The 23,450-nt window shown below is 38.9% G+C and overlaps 1 protein-coding gene across 2 annotated transcripts in view; it reads left to right on the top strand.

The window, feature by feature from the left end:
- LOC116247022 (E4 SUMO-protein ligase PIAL2-like) overlaps window positions 1-23,450 on the top strand; it is a 36,507-nt gene that overhangs the window by 11,896 nt on the left and 1,161 nt on the right. For both annotated transcript variants that reach the window (XM_031618965.2, XM_031618966.2), the window contains exons 4-15: window positions 3,865-3,930; window positions 4,015-4,097; window positions 4,279-4,330; window positions 4,808-4,879; window positions 18,206-18,273; window positions 18,351-18,399; window positions 18,523-18,607; window positions 18,689-18,790; window positions 19,991-20,042; window positions 20,138-20,189; window positions 20,300-20,416; window positions 20,517-21,476. In XM_031618965.2, the coding sequence (XP_031474825.1) occupies window positions 3,865-3,930; window positions 4,015-4,097; window positions 4,279-4,330; window positions 4,808-4,879; window positions 18,206-18,273; window positions 18,351-18,399; window positions 18,523-18,607; window positions 18,689-18,790; window positions 19,991-20,042; window positions 20,138-20,189; window positions 20,300-20,416; window positions 20,517-21,476 (1,758 nt within the window). The remainder of the gene's footprint in view (window positions 1-3,864; window positions 3,931-4,014; window positions 4,098-4,278; window positions 4,331-4,807; window positions 4,880-18,205; window positions 18,274-18,350; window positions 18,400-18,522; window positions 18,608-18,688; window positions 18,791-19,990; window positions 20,043-20,137; window positions 20,190-20,299; window positions 20,417-20,516; window positions 21,477-23,450) is intronic.

Raw genomic sequence — 23,450 nt, forward strand, 5'->3', positions numbered from 1 at the left:
GTATGATAATGGTTCTGGCAACATCAAGAATATGACGGTGTTTCCGTTCAGCAACCCCATTTTGTTGGGAGGTATAGGCACAAGAGGTTTGGTGGATGATACCCTTATCCCTGAAAAATTGTTCTAAAGAGGAAGCACAGAACTCAAGAGCATTGTCAGAGCGCACAATTTTGACACAAGTATCAAACTGAGTCAGAATTTCATTGATAAAATTTTTGATTACATGACCCACTTCAGATTTATGTTTCATAAGAAAAACCCAACTAACACGACTATGGTCATCGACAGCAACAAGATAATATCGATGACCTTGAAGATCAGGTGTACGACTCGGACCCCAAACATCAAAATGAAGTAACTCAAACACAGAATGGCTACTTCTACTGGGCCGCGGAGGAAAGGATGACCGATGGTGTTTGCCCAACTGACAAGACTCGCATTGAAAAGAGGACTTAGGAGACAGCTGAGGAAGAACATGCAGCAGTTTCTGAAACGGTAGATGTCCAAAACGTAAATGCCAAGTATAAGCCGAGGATGAGGACGACCCTGCAGAGGTAGACCCAGCAAAGGGAAAGGGATGCACTGGCCTGTAAAGACCTCCCTGTTCACGGCCACTGCCAATCACCCTGCCCGTCAGTATATCCTGAAACACAAGAGAAGAGGAGTCAAATATCGCACGACAGTTTAAATCTCTGGTAATCTGACTGATAGACAGTAGGCTATGTGGGAATTCTGGTGCATGAAGAACATGTTGCAACGGCAATGATGAAGTAAGTTGGACCTCTCCATGTCCAACAACTGGAGAATATTTGCCATCTGCTAGAATAACCGAGCGACCAGGTGGAGTAGGGACATAAGAAGTAAACTGGGCCTTGTCTCCACAGAGATGGGTCGATGCACCCGAATCAATGAGCCAATCTGTAGTGTCAGTAGCAGGAGTATAGTCAGAATACATACCAGATGAAGACGCACTGGCAGCAGTAGTGATAGTAGAGGTGGTCGGATCAGGAGCTTGTTGAGTTCTATCACCAATCAAGTTTCTCAACTGAGAGATAATATCATCTGCACGTAACTCACTGGAGGAAACAATATGCTGAGGCTTAGGCTGCTCTGGAGAATCAGTAAATACAGTCTGATTTGCAACAGCTGGACGACCATGTTTCTGCCAACACTTATCCACAGTGTGACCAATGCGATGACAAAACTGACATACTGGGCGCGAAGTGGTATTGCCACGACCACGGTATCCTCGTCCTCTGGCAAAGAGGGACCCACCTCTGCCACGAGTAGCAAGCATAGCAGAAGTGGTATCAAGAACAGTCGACGCAGGGATTGGAATTCTGCTTAGCCTACTATAAGCCTCATCAATAGGAGGAATCGAGGGACTAGTGAGCATCTGATTCTTTGCTGATTCATAAACAGAGTCTAATCCAGAGAGAAATACCCCTACCATAAGCATATCTCTATATGCCTTTTGTTGTTCACACTTACATGCAGGAAAGTAGCTATTTAGTCTCTCAAACATGGACTTGAGACTAGAATAATAAGTATGAAGAGGTCGACCATCTTGTCGCATCTGATGAATATCATGATGAAGCTGCATAATTCTTGTTTCATTCCTTGCTTGTGAATAGGTGGCTGCAAGGGAATCCCACATATCCTTTGCACTTTCCTTATGCAAGACTTCATTTGCAATGTCTTGAGAAAGAGTACCAACAATCCATACCATAACCAACGAATTATCTTTAAACCAAGTAGTATATTTTCCTACCTTCTGTACGGGCTCGGGCTCCAATATGAGATGTTCCTTCTCATGAGCGATCAAGGTTCTTTTTACTTGCATGGCCCACATCTCGTAATTTCCCCCATCCATTTTGGTGATAATGCTAGAAAATGGGGAACTCTTCATCTCTCCCGACGATGCAAAGGAAGAGGTATTAGCTCCACTGCTAATTTCAGACATCTTTCAACACAAAGGAGGACACCGAGCCACGGAATAAGAAGTGCAGGCAACAAGGAATATAATCACATATGTAAAGACAGCATGCTGATCATCGAGCAATAGCAGTCAAACGCACAAAGTAATCCATAAGTCTGATCGGCTGGAACGAAACTGACAACGCTGATCAGACACAAGCCGACGAAGAAGAATGAAGAGAGATACCAGAGACGACAGCGAAGCAGCGGTGGCAGGCAGCGGCGGAGCAGCGACGGTGCAGGGCAGCAGCGAAGCAGCGGCGGTGCAGAGATGCTGCGAGAGCAGGCAGAAACTAGGAGCGAAAATGGGCGGAGATGGCAGCGACGGGCGGAGATGCTGCGAGACGCGAGCAGGCGGCGGCGGGCGATGACGCTAGGGCGATGACGGTCGTGGTCAGGCGGCGACGGACGGAGAGGGCAACGATGCAAGCGGCGGCGACGGGCGGAGTGGTCAGGACAGCGACTGTGACTGGCGGAGGTCAGGACAGCGACTGGCGGAGGCGTCGGGTGGACACGAGCGGGCAGAGGAAGCGCAGCGATGGGCGCGGTCAGGCGGCGGGTTGCGCCGCTCAATCGGCGCGCCGAGGAGGAGACGGCCGCAGCTCTGATACCATGATGAGATTAGAAAGAATAATATTTGATTAACATCGAAATCTGCCCTAACTCCTCTTTATATAGACTAGAGGAGAGAGAGAAGTTACAAGAGAACCATCTAAAGGAAAAGTTATTACAAAAGTACCCTCTTAAACCTAAAACTGAATATAAACACATCTTAACAATACTGGAGAAAAAACCTCCCGTTTAGAACTTTGAAACGTTATTTGTAACTATGGTGTATCTATATATATATATGACTATGCATGAATGTATCAGCAATAATATTTTCAGCAAACACACACATATGTTCATTATTTATATTCATAAAAATTAAATTACTAACAAAAATTACCAAATTAGACCAAAAATATAAAATATGATTTTACTGAGCAGCTGTATTGGGCATCCTGTCCAACTATGTTAACATGTGTGTGGCACCCCTTCAGCTGTGTCTGTGTGGCAGTTTTGAACTCACTAGAACCATCATGAATCATTCAATCGATCTGATAAAGATGGCTTATGGGCTGCCTCATCAAAAGTAATGTCATGCAATCAATATGCTATCTGTCATCCACCTTTTTTGACAAATTACTTTGGAGGTGCACATGTGGCAACATATAAAAGTAAATGTCTGTGTGTGTTTTGAAGCATAAAGAAGCAATGAAGAAGTGAGGACATAATGAAAGAAATGAGGAGTGGGGATTAAGCAAGAACAAAAAGAAATTATCTTTACTAGAAAAATGCCAGACCAATAGGAGGACTGCAGCAGAAAATGAACCTTCTCCCATGAACGACGTCATCTTTCTTATCACTGGAGTCAAATGATAATGTACACACACACAGACATATATGTTGCATTGTTAAGACCAGTTCTTTCTTTCAGGATGGATGAAAGGACTGAGAATGAAAAAAAAAAGTTATTTAACAAGATTGACAGGACAATGATTGGCTATTAGTTTGTTTAACCGATCTAGAGATCAGGAAGAGTTAGTGTTCCTGTTTTCAATCCCAGATCACTTTAGAGGAATGGTTTCCCCAACTTCAAAATTTCCCTTTGAGGAACCAAACTCTCCATTAAATAGAAGCTTCTGATAGCCATTGTATTTCTGTTAACTAGGATAACACAAAAGTCTGTTATATTTTCGTGGTCAACATGTCTTTCTTGCCTCTGTCAAAAGTTCTGCTTTCTCCCATAAAACATGTCTACATTATTTTCTGAGAAACATGTCTTGTTTGTGGACCCATAAGTTAGTTCATTTTCTGTGAGCTGACAAATGGTCTCTATGACAGAATGCTTGTAGAAGTGGGTGGTTCCAGCAGTCAGATACTGATGCATTGCTTTCCCTTTCCGATGAGGTCCTAAACTAGGCCGAACTAACTGCTTTTTATTTGATTTGTCATGAGCTTTATTCTATTTAGCTGAAGTTCTTATCTCAATAGATATCAAGCCGTTTTACTAGTAAAGGAAATTACACTACGGATGTGAATAATGTTCTTCCTCTTATCACACAAGTGATGTCCAGGTATAGAACTTTCATTCCTTATTCTCTTTCCTTTCTTGATCAAAATGTTTTGGTATGCATTTTTTTGTGTGTTCCTGTTGTTTCTTTTTTTCCCTTATTGTGGTCAAGTTTATCATTCTGAGTTTCTTAATCTTTTCCTTACCATATGTGGGAAACTGACACCTAAGCCAATCTTTTGCAGATTCTGCCCTCACTTGAGAGTCTGCCATGTCATCGTCTCTGTTGAGGCCAAGGTTTGACACCATCTTTTCTTTGATGAGTTGTGAACATTCTCTTCCCTTTCAAAAAAAGAAATGTATAAAAGGGTAACAAATACACACAGGCACACTTTACCATCACAAATGTTATTGTGTTAAAAATTCAAGTCTGTCAGCAGCAAGTGGCTAAACATGGGGGTTAAGGAAACAATATAGGCTTGCAAATGGGTCGGGATAATTCCAGAGGTTTTATTTAGCCATTTCACATCTGATTGTGACCCAGCATTCAGGGTGTTTAGAAATCCTGGATCTGAACCATCTGCATCCATGGGTAGACGATCAAGCTTGTGTATGCACATGGTGCTTGCCTGCATATGCATCTGTCCTCTGTGCATGCATGCATGCATGCATGTCTATTGATGTCTTACAGGTGATGGCTGTCCTATTTGTAGTTCAAGTTTTCTCCTTTTTTAAAGTTCTAATGAAATGTCTCCCTCCCTTGTTCTTTTTCAGCCTGGTTACAATGTTCTGGTGACTGATTTCTATATTCCGAGGACTCTTTGGACCAACTCGCATGGAAGAATCGTTAGTATCGAACAAATAATTTCTAATTCAGTCACTATCTTTTTGTTTCTCTGTTGTTTGCATCTTTTGGTAGAGGTCATCAACTTGAATCAAATTTATTTTCTCCTTCGAGTGCTTGTTTTTTGAATAATGATCACCTGCTGTCCCAGCTGGGTGCACATATTGGAGTTTTTTCAAAATATTATTTTGTGATATGGTCCATAATGAATGTCCCCATGTCAATTTGTCCATGGTTTGTCATTTTATCCTGTTCACATGGATTCAGATAGATATATACATTTTGAATTTGTACAAATATGTATATATACTGTGTATTATATAATATATACTATGTGCATTTGTAAGTACAGGTGCACACTGCATACTATATAAATCTCTACATATATAATTATATATGTATTACGTACATATTGTCTTATGCTTTTTTTTTCGCTTTCTTTTTCTTGCATAGTCTCTTTTCATTAATTTTTTTTTTTCTGTCATTTGGAGCTAGCTTTGGCAGCTAATTCTTGCCATTGTAGTGAGCTCAATGGTTCACTTCTCTCCATTTTTCTTGTATGTAAAGGGGTTATTTTCCCTTATTCCATGTCTTGTTGTTTGAGTATTTCCTCTTATATGTTCTTGAGTCTTGCACACTGTGTCAGGTTTTTCTTATACCTTTCAAGCTCTTTCTATGGGAGCTTGACCTATCCTCTTGAGGCAACTATTTTACGCTTCCTATGAGTTTTGACTTTTGTGAGGATGCATTGCCTAGTTTCTCCAGTTTTTTCATGGTATTAGAGCTTTTTAGGTTGGCCCACCGAAGCCTTAATTGGGACATTTGTAGGGGACTGAGAGGCGAGATTAGGATAGAGGTTCAAGCTGCTTACGAAGATCCTGTTGGGAAGCTTCAAACTGCCCTGGTTGACAGAAGAAGAGTGCCAATGACCAGGCGTGAGCTCTAAGGATGGACAAGCAAAAGCCCCACGGTGCAAGCCTCTGGCATCAGTGAAGGAAATGGGAGACACCTTTGCTGTTGCACAGAAAAATTCTAAAGTGAAACAAATTTAATTAAGAGACTAAGTTGTGAGCGGAAGGAGCTGTGCTTTCAATGTGAGAGATGGAGTGGACTCTTGGTCTTGGGTACGTGTGCAAGTTACTGGACATGTATTTGGTAGGAATAGAATTGCATTATCAAACCAAAATGGAGGATAGTGATCAACAAGTCTACGAGGGAGGTGAAGCTATACCTGAGATTTCATTACACACTTTTTCTGGAGATAATGTACCCCAGTTGATGAGGATGGATGGTTTGGTAAAGGGACAAGGTTAATATATTAGTGGACACAAGGTCCTTTCACAATTTTCACAATTTTGCGAGAAGGCTGCTAAGGCATGTGGTCGTAAGATAGTGGACCAGTCTGAGTTCGAGGTAGTGGGAGGGAATGGTAATTCTCTGATTTGTAAGGGAAAATGCCTGCGAGAAGTTGTCACAGTATGGGGCTGACAATTGCCTGTGACACAATATAGGGACAGCAATTTCAGGTGGAATATATACATTGGCTATGGGAGGTGCTGATCTTGTGTTGGGTATGCAGTGGTTAAAACAGTTAGGAAATGTTGAATGGGATTTCGTAAAAATGACTATGAGTTTCAAGAGCGGAGAAGGAAAAGGAAATGAAGTACACAGGCCCCTTCCTGCAAGATTGTTTTAGTAGCATAAAATCAGCCAAATGAGAGAACTAAGGTTGTTTCGAAGGCTCACATTTGCTGCTTATGATGATTGATGCAGGGAAGACACTAACAAAACTAAAACCAAAAATAACTTTGGCTGAAGGGCTCCAATCCATCCCCAAATTGTTCGCCAACATATTTGAGACACCAAGAGACCTTTGATGCAGCCATCTGACAATCAGATTGAGATAACACTTGGAGCAGCACCTGTCAAACTAAAACCATATTGATACAACCCTCTCTCCAAAGGGGGAAATAGGAGAGCTAATTCGGGAGATGGTTAAGGGAGCGTGTTATTCAGCCAAGTAAAAGTCCATATCCCTAGCGTTGCTGGTTAAAAAAGACAGATGAAATTTGACGATTTTGTGCAGATTGTAGGGCCTGCAATGCTATTACGGTAAAAGTTCAGTATCCCATTCCTGTCATTGAGGAATTACTAGACGAATTGCATAGGGCGGCAACCTTTTCTAAAAGCGATTTGAGCGCTGGGTACTATGAAATGGGGATCGTCTGAGGAGATATACCCAAAACTGCATTTCAAACACATGAAGGCCATTACGAGTATGCTGGTTGGGCTGACGAATGCCCCAACCCACAGTCCAAGCCTTGATGAATGATGTTTTCTGCTCTTTTTTCACAGGTTCGTGCTTGCTTTCTTTGATGATATTTTAATATATAGGCAGGATGAGGAGAAGCATAGAGGGCACTTGAAGAAGGTTTTGGAGGTGCTGTGAATTCATAAATTGTATATGTATATTTGGTATCCCTCAAGTGACATACTTGGGGCACACAATAGCAAAGCAAGGAGTCAAAATGGAGGAAGACAAAATAGCCACGATTAAGGAATGGGAATTGCCCAAGGGAGTGCGAGGGTTGAGGGCTTTCCTAAGACTAGCAGGATACTACTGCTGGTTTGTCCAAAATTTTGGGGTAATTGCAGCACTATTGACTCAAATGTTAAAGAGAAATAAATTTATATGGAGTGAGGAAGGTAAGAGAGGCTTTAATCGACACTAGGATTCCATAGTAAGTGCGCCCCCACCACCCCCCCCCCCCCCCCCCCCCACCAAATTCTAGTGCTACCAGATTTTAGTTTCCCTTTTGTGGTTGAGGTGGATGTCTTGGAAGTTGGAGTAGGAGCAGTCTTAAGCCAAGGATGCCACCCAAAACTTTTTTCAGTTGAGCAATAGGTGAAAAGTTTAAGGTTAAGTCTGCATATGAAGTATAAACATGAATTAAAGCTATGATTTATGTTGGTGATTAAAACGTGGTATCACTACTTAATTGCAAGAAGATTTGAAGTGCATGCTGATCGTAGCAGTCTAAAATGCTATATTCAGCAAAAGGAATTAAACCTCGTGCAGCAGAAAATGGTTGCTCAAGTGCTGGGATATGAATTCGACATTGTGTACAGGCGGGGAATAGAAAATGTAGCAGCTGATGGATTATCCCTATGGTTCGATGGCGAGGAATATGGAGAAGAACATAAGATGCAGCTCCACTCATTGACAACAGCATTAGCTGACATATGGCCAAGTTAAAAGCGAAACATCGACTTTATTCGTAGTTCAGGAACTCAAGAAAAAACTGGAGCATTCTTCAGTCCAGATTTATGGTTACAGTTGGACTTGCATGTCCATTCCAACCTAATCTGAAATTACCCAACAGCTACCAACTGTTGGCAAGGTATGGAGAGAAGAGTGCAGGAATATGTACAAGCATGCCAAATCTGCCAAAACCATAAATATGAGACAGTGAGGCTTGCAGGTTTGTTGCAACCACTACCAATTTGAAATTTTGGAAGATTTGTCTGAATTTTATAGGATGAAAAACCAACCAACCAATTCCTTCTGAAATTTGAGAAGATTTGTCTGAATTTTATAGGACTACACTGTTCAAAGGGAAAATTGTTTATTGTTTTGGTTTTGGATAGATGATCGAATATGCACACTTCATAGCCTTAGTTCATTCCTTTTCTGCTGAGGACGTGCTCGTACATTTTAGGAAAATGTGGTAAAGTTGCATGGCATGCCTTGGTCCATAGTGAGCAATCAAGACCCATATTCTTAATCCATTTCTGGCAGTAGTACTTCAAGGCACAAGCAACTACACTGAACTTGAGTACGTCATACCACCTGCAAATTGACGGGCAAACCAAGGCAGTTAATCATGTCTTAGAGACTTATTTGTGCTCTTACACTGAGCTTCAACCTCATAACTAGATGGAATATTTTTCATGGGCTGAATTTGCATATAATATGACATCCCATCAGCTGTGGCAGTTTATGGACGACCGCCACCTGATGTATGTTCCTGTCTGCTATCCAATCAGCAGGATGAAGTGGAGGTACACTTACTCAGCAGTGAAAAAAACATTGAAAACAATTGTTTGTCTAGTAGATGCACACAACCACACGATCAGCAACACTATAAACACGAGCACCATAAGGAATATCAGGTGGGTGGTCTGGTCTATCTCAAGAATTATCCTATGGACAGACCTTAGTGTATAATAGCTGGAGAACATAAGCTCTCTGTGCACCATTCAGGACCATTTTCCATAACAGCCCGAGTAGGCAAGGTGGCTCAAAATAACCTGCTGCTCAATGGCTAGTAGAATGGCAAAGCGAAGAACCTCAGAGCCAGCTTGGGAAGACTGTGCTCAGTTACTGCAATAATTTCCAAATTTCAAACTTAGAGGAGGTGTTTGTTGAGGGGGAGGAGCAGTGATAGTTATAAGAAAAGGTAGTCAGGTCGGGTCAGTTGTTAGTCTGGAACTATGACTAATCACTCGTGTACACAAGGGTCGAGGAAAATCTTACTGATTAGCATGAGAATAAGAACAAGGCCCTTGAGTTTTCCCTTTTAACTTTCTTTAACAGTCTGCATACGTATAAAACAGATTAGTAAGATTACTTGTCAACTAACACAGGTTGTTAGGTTCACAGCAAACAGATGATGATTAAAATAAAGAAACAGATTACTAGACACTAGGACAGGTTCTACTTATAAATCCAATAAAAATTAAAATAGATTTATACAACAAAGCAGAAATTCCAAAGCAGATTGGATTAGAAAAGTCAAGAGTGCTGCCCACTGGTTGTCGGTCTCCACTGCAGATGCTGGTGGGGAGCTGGGGGGGAGAGAGTGCACAATGCAATGGAAGGGGGAAAAGGGAATTTTGAACCCTAAATTGTTCCATTTTAAAAGTTAACTAGAGGTTATTTGACCCCACTGAACTTATGGTTGACTCGAGTTAGGAGTGCACCTTTGTTGGACAGAAATAGACTGGTGCTTGACTGCACCCTACTTGTGTTGACTGAGTTTGATGCCACACCTGCACCAACATGTCATGTCGACTCAGGTACATTGCTGGTTTTCATAAGTTGTGTTACTTAAAAAACTCAGTCACACAACCAATTAAGTACATGGGCAACCACATAGAATATTGGTGAGAAAAGGCTTGGGGATTTATAGACAATATGGATGTGCAGCCTCACTTGGGCCTTCTCAAGTTCTTTGATGGTAGGATATAATACTCCAAGAAGACAATAAGAAAAAGGTTAGCTGAATGGGAAAAACATTGAGAAACTGGAGGATGGGAACCCAAACAATTGATGTCATGGCTTCTAATAGTGAGGATGCATCAACTGTTGTAAAATGTGTTGCAACCTGTGTTGGTTGGTTCCAAGGTAAGATCATGGTTAATGTAACACTGTCATATGGCACCGACTTTGACACGATGTGGTGTGTGTGCTGCCTATGGCTTGAGTACGGCAAAGTAAAAAGGAGAACATGAAGAAGATTGAGGGAAAGAAAATTCACATATATAATTACATAGACAATCACATACAGATTGTTAAAATGATGTATAATTATTCAGTTAATTACACTGCGTTCAGTGTTTTAATGTTGAAAATCCAGCAACTCAGTCAACTCATGACTTGGCGTGTCTGCTTGGTGGCTCAGTTTGAATCTGTTAACTATTTTTTTGTAAAAGACGAACCATAACTTGTCATTAGAACCTAAAAGGTATCTGATTACTTGTATAATTCAGATAAGTTAAATTAACATTAACTAAAGCTATGAGTATGACTAAGTTATGTTTACTTATATATAACAAGCAATTGGACAAGTAAACTACTCTGTGGTTGCATACTTCAACATAAGTGAGCATCAAGTATCAATATATCAATGAAAAATAACTCCAAAGAAAGCATGAAAGTCGAACTATTCAACATTTACAGCTATCTCAAAGCTAACAAAGTGAACATGTGGGTAGATAATATACCTGAACCTAAAAGCCTATTCAGCTTTACAATTCATTTTTAATTTTCAAATTTTATAAGTGAACAATGATTCTAATTTTATAATGTTCCAAAAGATAAGAAGCTATGTTGCGTGGACACTTTAAGTGCATGTGCTGGAACATAACGCTGGTGCTGTTTCAGGACACTGCTTGGAATGACAGACTTAATTTTTGTGATTTTTTGGTATATTCTTGTAATTTTTTCTATATGCTTTTTTTAAAATCTATTTTAGCATTTTTTGTTCGGTAATATATATTTTATAAATGTAAACAATGAATATATATATATATATGTATATATATATATACACGTATACATTCTGCCATGTCCCTGTACCAAAAGTTTTTAAAATAGTCCACACCTGTGCTGGCGGCCTCATCCGTAACCATGTGACATAGTTAGTACTTGGTAACTAGTCACCACGTTGATTGAAAGGAACTCAATGTGCAAATCTATACTCTATGACTAAATTTTTGGCAAGAACAAGTTTTGGGCAAGTCAAACAAGTTGACTCGTGTAATCAAATGAGATTAAAACCAAATGCCCTACTGGGTTGACTCAGTAGGAGGTTGAGTGGTGCTGACTTTGTGTGTGTCCAAAAATTGCTTGCAGTCACATGTCTCCTCCGAGGTTGACCCTTTAGAGGGCCGAGTCAAGCTGATTTGATGGGCTTTTAGACATTGTGCATGGTCACACATATATATATATATATGTATATGTTAAAATATAAATCCTTCACCAGCACGTTGAAGAGGAGTCTCTTAGGATTCCACCTCCTTGTAGAATGTGTTAAAATATTTAATGTCCTTGTAACATGTGAAGAGTCTCCTAGGATTCTATGTTGTAGTTAATATCCTTGTTATATGGGAAGTCTCCTAGGATTCTATGTTGTAGTTAATATCCTTGTAATATGTGAAGTCTCTTAGGTTTCTATGATGTAATTAATGTCCTTGGAGCTTGTGAAATCTCCTAGGATTCTACGATTGGAGACTCTTAGAATTCTGGAAATGAGATTATAAATAGAGGCCGTGCAAACCATTTTGGCTACGACTTCTTCTCCTCAGTTTCTTCTTGTTTTCATTCTCTCTCTCCCTCTCTCTCTCTCTCTCTCTCTCTCTCTCTATCTCTATCTTCCTGCGTGAGTGCTGTTTTCGGGTTACAGATATTGGTGCTACATTTCTATCATGGTATCAGAGCGCCAGGTTACGTTATCTCTACCAAACGAAATGCCCAAACAGGTCTGATCTGGTTAGAACTCTTTTCTCATCTTGTCTCTATCCTGAATTTACTTTTCTCTTGCGCAATTCTTGTTCCTTTTTCTTCTTGCTTACCCAAGGACACATCTTGTTATATCGTGTCTTCTTTCCCTCTCATCTTCTACCTATATAACATTCCTTTCTGCTGTCATGGAAAACCTTTCGCATTCTGGCATGTCCTCAAGTTTTCTTCTTCACCTTATTACCGAAAAACTCAACCATGAGAATTATCTGATCTGGAAAAGGCAAATCATGCCTTTCATAAGAAGTCAAGGCCTCTTTGGACATCTCGATGGTTCAACAAAGGCTCCACCAATATCCGTCTTACAGGAAATAAAAAATGAGGCAGGAGAAGTTATTGCTGTTCATGAAGACAACAATCCTGAACATGTTATGTGGATGAGACGTGATCAAAGTCTGGTTGCGTATATTTTGTCCACTTTATCTCAACAAGTGTTACTTTCAGTTTCTGATGATTGTATTGCAGAAGAATTATGGGAAACCCTTGCTGATACATTTTCCCAAATATCAGAAGCTCGAATTATGTACTTAAAGAAAGAATTTCAGAATTTGAGCAAAGGTTCAACGTCTATCATGGATTATTTGGGGCGTATTAAGGCCCTCGCAGACCAACTTGCGGCCTCAGGGAATAACATTTCTGATAAGGAAAAGGTGCAGCAAACCTTGAATGGACTTGGGCATGATTATCATGCTTTTATTACAGCTCTTGAGGTCCTTCCTGTTCTGCCTTCCTTCAACGAACTACAAGGTAAACTTCTCCAACATGAAATGAATATGAAAAGAGTCATTGAAAGGACTGATCAAGAGAACTCCCAAAATGTGTTGGCTATGAATGTAAAGTTTGGTAAGAGCCATGGGAACTCCAACCATGGTGGTCGTGGCATTCTACCAACACCACATAACCAAGGTATGTCTCCTTTGGATACTTCAAGAAAAATACCAATTTGTTTTCAGTGCAACAAGAAAGGACACATGAAGGCACAATGTTGGTTTAATCCTCAAAATAAAAACAAAAGGGTAAGACATGATTATAAACAAGGAGGACAAAGTTCTAAATCCACCGCTGAAGATATGCAACAGCTATTGATGACCGCATTCTCAAAGATGACTATAAAGCAAAATGAGCAGGGAGAATGGTTCTTGGATTCAGGTGCAGCTACCCATGTGACAGGAAATGCAGGTAAATTGACTAACTTATCCCCTCATTACGGTAGAAGTTGCATTATAACAGGTGATGGAAAATCTCATCCTATTACACATATTGGAAATGCACATATTCCATTGTCATCCTCGTCTCTATCACTGTCTAATGTTGTTCTTGCTCCCAATATAAAAAAGAACATCATATCCATTTCTAAACTCATTGATGATACAAGCTCTTCTGTTGAATTCACACCTTCTTCTGTCTATGTCAAGGACCTCCAAACGAAGAAAATGTTCGCTGGAGGGGAGCGTCAAGGGAATATGTACGTCCTCAAGGAATGTCTACCCAAGGATTCATCCACTTTTGATATAGGATTGAAGACATTTTCTCTTTCTCATAATGCGTCATCAGTGCCAAGTTCTTGCCATTTTCAATCAAAAGTAAGGGGCCCTAACCAATTTTTGGAGTCTGATTTGTGGCATAGTCGGTTAGGACACTGTGGTCGACATTTCATTGAAAAACTTGTCACAGATAGTCTCATTCCAAGATCAAGTTTACCTCTTACTTCAAGTGTCAAAAAATGCTCAAGTTGTGGACTTTGTAAGAGTCATGTTTTACCTTTCCATAATATAAATCAAAGGGCTTCCAAACCCTTTGAAACTATTTTTTCTGATGTATGGAGGCCAGCCCCTATTGATTCCATGTCTGGGTCAAGATATTATGTCTTATTCATTGACTCTTACTCACGTTTCACCTGGATTTACTTCATGAAACACAAATCAGAAGTACCTCACATATTTCGAAACTTCTATGCCATGATTCAAACTAAATTTTCATCCAATGTGGTGCATTTTCAATGTGATGGAGGGGGAGAATATTCCTCGCTTGATTTTATTGAATTTCTACGTGAAAAAGGGATAACTAGACAAATTTCCTGCCCTTACACACCACAACAAAATGGTGTAGTTGAGCGGAAACATCGACATATAGTTGAAAGCGCCATGAGCATGATGCATGATACTAATGTGTCCATTTCCTTGTGGACTGAAGCCTTCCATACTGCTGTATACATAATAAATTGTTTGCCTATGACACTCTTGATGTCTAAATCGCCATATTTTACACTCTTAGGCAAACAACCTGATTACAAGAACTTGAAGGTTTTTGGTTGTGTATGCTATGTTCACGTTGATGCTGCCTTGAGGAACAAGTTTCAAGACAAAGCTATTCAATGTAGATTCGTTGGATATGCTAATGAATATAAAGGTTTTCGATGCTATGATCCAACAACTAAACGTATCAAAACTTCAAGAAATGTCATTTTTGATGAACGTAGTTTTGATAATACAAATGAAATGCCTATGACCATTGAATCTTATGATCCCTGGACCAGTACACAGTTATTCAATGCAGATCCTGTTATAGAAAATGATGTGCCTCAAAGTGAAGATTCAGAGAGAGCAATACAACCGTCGGATATGGCTCAAAGTGAAAATCAAGAAGATCCAACACAGTCATCAAGTCATCACGAAAACAATAATGAAGAACAGAGCAACGATGCACATCGGTATTCGGGTCTTATCTACAGTCGACGACTAAGGGACAGAGATGCTCACAGTGAAGAAGACAACATGCCCCACCTTAGAAGATCCCAACGCATTCGTCATCCCATTCACAGGTGGGTTAGCTATGATTCTTTATCACTTGATTTTCAGTTATTCATGGCAAAAGTTGGCAAGGAGGAAGAACCTACTTCATTTGATCAAGCATCAAAATAACATCATTGGAGAAAGGCTATGAAAGAAGAAATGGATGCCTTGCATGAATGTGGAACATGGGAGATCGTTCCGAGGCCACACGAAAAGAACGTAGTGGGCTCCAAATGGGTATACAAAATTAAATACAAACCTGACGGCAGCATAGAAAGACACAAAGCAAGGTTAGTAGCAAAAGGGTTTACACAACAATATGGAGAAGATTATGATGAGACATTCAGCCCTGTGATCAAAATGGGAACAATTCGCGTGATTATATCATTGGCAGTTGAATATGGATGGAGACTACATCAAATGGACGTGAAGAATGCTTTTCTTCATGGTGATTTAAGGGAGGAAGTATATATGGAACAACCTCCAGGATACACGAAAGGAGACTCTCATGCATGGGTTTGCAAACTAAGAAAATCTATTTATGGACTTAAACAGGCCTCACGTTCGTGGTTTGACAGTTTCTCTTGCAAGATTCAAGAATGTGGTTTTCGGAGATGTCCTCTAGATCACTCTCTTTTCATTTATCGAAAGGAAAACATATTTACTTTACTTCTTATATATGTTGATGATATTGTTATCACAGGCAATTCAGAAAAACACATAGAAGAAGCTAAAGTTTTGATGATGCAAAACTTCAAAATGAAAGAGCTTGGTGATTTACGATTCTTTCTTGGAGTGGAGATTGATAGGCACAATAATCGCCTTACATTGACACAACAGAAATACACGTTGGATCTGTTGAAAAAGTCAGGTATGTTTGATTGTAAGCCTGTTGGAACTCCTAGTGTTCTAAATCAAAGACTAAGTGCTCAAGATATGGAATTATATGAAGATCCTACGCAATATCGAAGTATTGTTGGGGCACTTCAATATCTTACATTTACTAGACCAGATATTATATATGCTGTGAATCAAGTATCCCAATTTATGCATGCACCTAGAGATACTCACATGGATGCTGTCAAAAGAATATTAAGATATCTTAAAGGGACAGCAATAGATGGCTTAGTTTATGGTAAGAGTGAAAATATAACTACTGGACATCAACTTATGACATTCACAGATGCAGATTGGGCTGGAGATCCCGATCAAAGAAAGTCCATTTCTGGTTTTTGTATTTTCATTGGACGTAATCTTGTGTCTTGGAGTTGTCGAAAGCAAAAGGCAGTAGCAAGATCCAGCACTGAAGCTGAATACAGATGCATGGCTGCAGGTACTGCTGAAGTTACATGGGTTAGACATTTGTTAGAAGACATTGGAGAAAAGATTAAAACATCAATGTTAATGTGCGATAATCAAAGCGCTATTAACATTGCCTTTAATCCCGTACAACATGGTCGAACAAAGCACATTGAGATTGATCAACACTTTGTTAGACAAAAGGTGGAAGACAAGGAGATTCAGCCTATTTATGTTCGTACAGATGAACAAGTTGCAGACTTATTTACAAAAGGATTAACAAAGGAACGATTCTGGTTTCTAAAAGGCAAGTTGTACATGGTGCAAAACCATGCACAACTTGAGGGAGGGTGTTAAAATATAAATCCTTCACCAGCACGTTGAAGAGGAGTCTCTTAGGATTCCACCTCCTTGTAGAATGTGTTAAAATATTTAATGTCCTTGTAACATGTGAAGAGTCTCCTAGGATTCTATGTTGTAGTTAATATCCTTGTTATATGGGAAGTCTCCTAGGATTCTATGTTGTAGTTAATATCCTTGTAATATGTGAAGTCTCTTAGGTTTCTATGATGTAATTAATGTCCTTGGAGCTTGTGAAATCTCCTAGGATTCTACGATTGGAGACTCTTAGAATTCTGGAAATGGGATTATAAATAGAGGCCGTGCAAACCATTTTGGCTACGGCTTCTTCTCCTCAGTTTCTTTTTGTTTTCATTCTCTCTCTCCCTCTCTCTCTCTCTCTCTCTCTCTCTCTATCTCTATCTCTATCTCTATCTTCCTGCGTGAGTGCTGTTTTCGGGTTACAGATATTGGTGCTACATTTCTATCAGTATATACATATATATGTATATACATCTGCTCCTAGGTTGACCCTTTAGAGGGCCGAGTCAAGCTGATTTGATGGGCTTTTAGACATTGTGCATGGTCACACACACACACACACACACACACACACACACATATATATATATGTATGTATATATATATATGTATGTATGTATGTATATATACTGCCTTGGAAAATGGAAACCAATAAAATGTAATACTAATTGTTAAAATTCACAATGAAACTGAAGTCTTCATTTTTCATTAAAAGCTATAACTATCAACTTGTAGCAATAAAAGAACTGAAATGCACAACAATGCAAACGGATTAAACATTTCATGTCATGTTAAATAATTTTATGATTTTCACTGCTGTGGTGTATCTGGGGACTGAGTCACATGCTGTAGTTATGCATCACACACTTATTGTTCGTGTCACACTGAATGATTATAATCATATTATAGTGTCGGTTTTACATGGAACATAACTGCATGAATTGGCTGATGCGTTCTGATGCATTTGTGTGCTCCACTTCTTGTCAACGGTCTCTCTTATATGAGAATGTCATGCTCATGCATGCTTCACATTTGCCTATCAAATAATAATGAATTAAATGGTTGTTAAAGGAATCCTCGTGATCATCATATTATGGGACATACTTGGAAATTGTAAAAACCAAACATACATTACCTTTATTTGCTCTTTTGAATGTTTTGTCTTCTCATATATGTATTCCATGGCTGAAGTGTTAAGTGTCAATCTTATTTTTAGTGCTTATGAAAATGATGTCTGGAACACAGGCTGTCTGTGTGATGCTGAGATTGTTCATTAGAAGTAGCTAAAGCATAAAATTGATTGTTTCGAGGCTGCTTATATGCATCTTTTTACAGCAAATTCCTGTTTGCTTGCCTTTGTGTTTTGCATTATTTTCCAACGTGACGCTTTATCAGGTAAAATACATTTTTTTTCTCTGGCATCACGATGTGACCAAAAAAGAAACTTCTGACAGTTTTTTTTTGTGCGCCTGATTATTTACAAATCTATACTTATAGAATTAGGTTATGTGAAGTGGAGCTTACTGCAGCTTTCTTGTGTTTTTCTCCTGCAGTGCCTGTTTGTTTCCCAGGTTGAGAATTTGGAGACTTCTTCATGCATTACAAGTCCACCTCAAGTGAAGTAAATTTGCTTCCTTCTATTTGATTATTTTTACTGCTTATATGTCACAGGAGTAATTTCATTTATTGATAGTGCAGTTTCTTAATAAACGGACAAGGAGTGGAGGGAAGAAATAAAGTATCAATGGTATGGATCAAATTTTACACTTTTGGAGAAAAAAGTTGTACAAGTAATGGTGATGCTTTCAACTTGTAAAATGTTGTCCTAATATCTGTCTTTTTTTTCTCTGTGTTCCCTATTCTTTATCAGGAACCTGGGCCACAACTTCCATCAGATATCACTGGGTTGCTTAAAGTTGGAATCAATCTTCTGCAGGCTATTGGAAAGTTCACTGGTATATCTGAATTTAACATGACAGTGGCTTGCAGATGAGCTATCATCTATGAAACATCTTAACTTCATGATTTCTCTACAGGTAGTTATATCATTGCAATTGCTGTAATGGCTACTGCTTCCACTCCAGATGCTACCTTGCTGAAAGAGTACGCTCAACCTGCAGTTTCAATGCTTTCATCAGGTGGATGGTTTCCTCTTTTGTGCAAAGTTACATTGGATATCAAAAACAAATAAACTTTTTCTTTTCTTGTAGTGCTCTGTGCAGAAATGTACTTGGATATAAGGATTATGGAAATTTATAATGTTTTACATAATTCCTTTGTTTATTACACTGTCTCTTGATAGTTATTATGAAGCTAGTTCTCTGAGCATGTAACATGAATGATTCTTGCTCACTAATGTTCATCACGACAGAGCATGCCTTTAGATTAGATGCTGTTTCATAACAACGTCACTTCTGGTTGTTAAGGTCATCTGGACTTCCTGGCTCGTGGATGTGTCATTTACTATCTTATAACAGCCAGCTATTTAATGTACAATTTTGTGCCTGGCTCATAGTGTCTTTGAACTTGTTCTCTGTTCTGTTTGGGCTGGACAGCAGGATGAAGCCTTGAGCCACTGTGCACAGCTCACTTTTGTGCTCTTTCTTCTGCAAATAAATCTTCCAACAAAATTTAATTATAATACAAAATTTCCTATATCTATTTGTGTGAGCTGGACAAGAAGGATGAAGCCTCCAGGGGTTGAGTGCAGCTCATTATTGTGCTTGTTCTTTTGCAGTTAATGTTGTAAGAAATTGGATGATATTAAGAAACTTTCGTACATTCATACTTTGAGATGGTGAAAAACAACATAAGTCATAAGTCTATTTTAGCTCTAATTTTCTGACTTGGCGTTTTCTTTTTCTTCTTCTTCTTTTTTTTTTTTGCTAATAAAAATAGAGTGCTAGAGAAAGCATGTTTTGCTTAGTGGTTGAGCTGAAAGGTGCATGATATAAGGAACTATAGAATAATGTCCATTTCTTTTTCATTTTTTTCAATTGTTTGTAAAGCAATTTACCTTATTATCTTAGAAAAATAATGCAAATTTTTTCCCATTAAACTGCATGTTTGCAGCCTGACTTTCTATGCTCTGCCACTGGAGTAAAGAAAATTTAAGCATTCTGTTACCAGTGGCTCTTAGCAGTGAGATGAACATTTTTTGAAAACTGGTCTTGCCAAGTTTTGTTTTTGACTTTTTTTATCTAGATTCTGAAGATGGACATTTGCATTTAGTTCAAATGCGATTTTTGCATAATGTGTTATGTTCAGCATTGATACATGTCATGCATTTTTCCATTTAAAGAGGGTTGCATGATCTGACACTTAATTTTGATGGTTAGATGACGAGATAATTGAAGGCCCATCACGAATATCTCTTAATTGTCCCATTAGGTACACAATTGGATCCTAACTGGCAAATTTTGTTATTTATCTTTTTTTAAGAGTTGCTGAAGTGACTCATATGCATGCTTCTCTTCTATTAATAGCTTTCAGCGCATTGGAACCCCTGTTAAAGGGCAAAATTGTAAGCACATTCAGGTAACACCACTATTGTCAGTTATAAGTTGGACGACAATGTTCAAGTAAGCTTTAGACATGGCAATTATACAGTCAGTAACTTTTACATGTCTTCCTCATGCGGCTTGTAGTGTTTTGACTATAACAACTTTATGGAAATAAACTCAAGAAAGCCATATTGGCGCTGTCCTCACTGTAATCAGCCTACCTGCTGGAGTGACTTGCGTATTGATCAAAATATGCTGAAGGCAGGTCATTTTATAGTTTTATGTCTGCTAGACTATATTTTGATTTATGGAGATGGTTGCTAAATATTTGCTAATTGAAGCAAACTGTTGTTTAGTGCAGGTGTTGACTGAGGTGGGGCGTGATGTTTCTGATGTGTTGTTTTCAAATGATGGGTCCTGGAAGCCTTGTGTTGAAAAAGATGCTCACTCAGATCTGCTTCCCCCGCATTCTCCTCAATTCTCATCTAATTCCAGCGGTGTAGTGGATTTGACAATAGAAACAGAAAGTGTGGTTGTTAATGGAACAGGTTTAGAGAATTTAAATGAAAAGACAATTCAATACGTATGCACTAATAGCAATGGCCTTGAAGCAGTTGATAGAAAACCTTCTCAAGAGATACTTGATAGCTTGGTTCATACTGAAATTCATTCTGGGACATCATATGTTCATCCTTCTGCAGAATCAATCCAGAGTCCTGATGAACAAATAATGCGAGATATCTGGTTAAGGGCAACATCATCAAATTATGCCTCCAATGGTTCTGCTGTTCCTGCAGCTTCTTTGGCTGCTTCAACAGTCCCCCAGCCTAATCCAACTTATTCCAGTGGAAATCTGGTTTCTATGCCTGCAGATGCAGTTGGCATCATGCCTACCAGACAACTTGTAGATACTCCTGGTGTTTATCAACCAACTCTTTACCCTCTGCAAAGCATATCACCTGGTATACAAGTTGCTGCTGAAGACTCCAGTGTGCACCACCCATGGATAATTGGAAATGCTATAACCGAGCCAAGGAGGTCTTTGATACCTAGAAATGTCACCAGGTCACCTTTGGCTGTTCAGGCATTGCCAGCTCAAGGACAACTGCAAACTGCATTATCCAGGGCAAGAAGTACCCTGAATGCAAACTCAACTGTAGCGAATGGACCAGCTGCACCTTCAACTGGCCCATTGATGACAGCAAATCCAGATGTTGGGACTATGGAGATGGAACAACATCAATTGCTCAGGCCGCAAAACAATCTTTTGGGAGGTTTGGAAGTTTCATCAAGTCCTGTGCCTGTATGGTCAAACTCACAGGTTAGATTTTTTACCTTCTTTAGTATACTCTGCATGGATCTTTCCTAATAACAATTATTTAGTTTCTGTGAAGGATTTAGTTGTTACCTCTTTTTATCTTTCTCATCTTTTCATTGATGTGTACAAATACTGTGCACTGCTGACTTTGTACAAATGTATCTGCAGTAGAATTAAAAAAAGAAGACTATCTTTTAATTTATTAACTTCTTGTCCCTGCCTTTTATTTATTGGTCTTCTTCATTAGTTTAGAACTACATATCTACACACACACACCCACACACATATATATATGAGAGGAATTGAAAATTATACAAGAGAGTGTAGCCATGGCTTATGGTGTTTTCAACAATGGTTCATGGTGCTTTTAGCGACTGGTTTTAAATATTTAGTTATCCAGCAACATTCAGTAGCCAGCAGATTTCAGTTCTCCTATGTATGTGTACACAGTACACATACACACAATTGGGCACATACTTTTTCCAAAAAAAAGTTCTTTGCATAATGAAGGAAAACATGAAGCAACAGTTTTCATGAAAAAATGTGCCCATTAATACTCAGACAAAAAAAAACAATGATATCCCTAAGTAATGTTTGGAAGTCCATCAGAGATTCAGAGTGTGTTTAGTTCATTTATGAAAGTCATGGTCATTTGGAATGTAAATTTCACATTTTCTGGGGCAGCAATATCCTCATGAGTACTCTTTTCATCTTTTGGGTACTAAAAATTCATCTTAGTGTGTTTAATTTAATTCGTTAAAAATATATAATTGTGTACAGTACACCATAGACTACACTTTTATTGTTGCAGCAAAACTTATATAGTTGTTCGACTTTCTGCCTTTGTGTAGGCTTCTCTTGCACAAAATTGATATATTTTAGTTGTCATAACTTGACAGTAGAACTCAGTTGATGACAAGAAACTTTTATTGCTTGTGTTCTTCAAGAAATAAGAGAATCTCCTAAATATATACAAATTTAGTGGTGGAGCACTTAGGGTCGCTCCACACTCTGCATCCATGTAAGCACCCATAGTTGGTTCCGTGCAGATGAAAATGGATATAGCTTGTTAAATACAGTTGTGAATGCATTGAACGATCCATAGAGCAGCATTCACATAAAGAAAGGTGGAAGCATATTGAGTTTAGTTGCAAAATAAACAAATGTGTTCAACGTTGGTGATTGAAAGATACAACAGAGCTCCAAGTAGTCAACAACAAGGCCTGAAATCCTCTAAGGGTTTCTCCAAATAGTCGACAACAAGGTCTGAGTTCCTCCAAGAGCTTTCTTTTATCCAATTGAACCAAGTGCTTTCTTTCATCTCTCCTCATTTTTACTCTAGGAGCTGCTGAAGTATATACAAACTAATATCTCCCCTATAAAGGCACATTAAAAGGAAATTTAGATTGAGAAGTTAGTTACTCTATGCAGAAACAAGCAAATTCAATATCCAGGAAATAACTCAAAAAGCCTTACCATCTCAAATTGCTTTTTAAGGAAGTCTTTAGTTTCTATGCTGCCTTCCTGGTCACTTTCTGTAATAATTATGTGCGCCAACAACCCTGCTGGTTCTGTGATAATTATGTCATAAACATATTATAGCAAGATATCGATACCTTTGCGAGTTTTTTTCAATGAATAAATCAATGTCAGTATGATATGATCAAAATTACAGTTTCAATATGTACTGAATTTATTAATCAACCTTAGGGGCTCGTTTGGGTTTTACTCATCTGAGGTTTTGCAAGTCAAGGTTCTTCATAAAAAGCCACCCTACATACATTGTGACTTGACTAGAACGAGTTGTTGACCTGCATATTTTGTTATCAACTAGCACGACTTGCTGAGCTGCAAGTCACGTCAGCCAATCCAAGTATGATCCATGGGTTTGCCAACTATGGTTTAGTTGGTTCATGTTTATGCATCTTTCTCTAGACATTTCATTGTCTTCTTATTTTCCTATGATGAAACAATAAA

The sequence above is a fragment of the Nymphaea colorata genome, chromosome 2, assembly GCF_008831285.2.
Source record: "Nymphaea colorata isolate Beijing-Zhang1983 chromosome 2, ASM883128v2, whole genome shotgun sequence".
Lineage (NCBI taxonomy): Eukaryota > Viridiplantae > Streptophyta > Magnoliopsida > Nymphaeales > Nymphaeaceae > Nymphaea > Nymphaea colorata.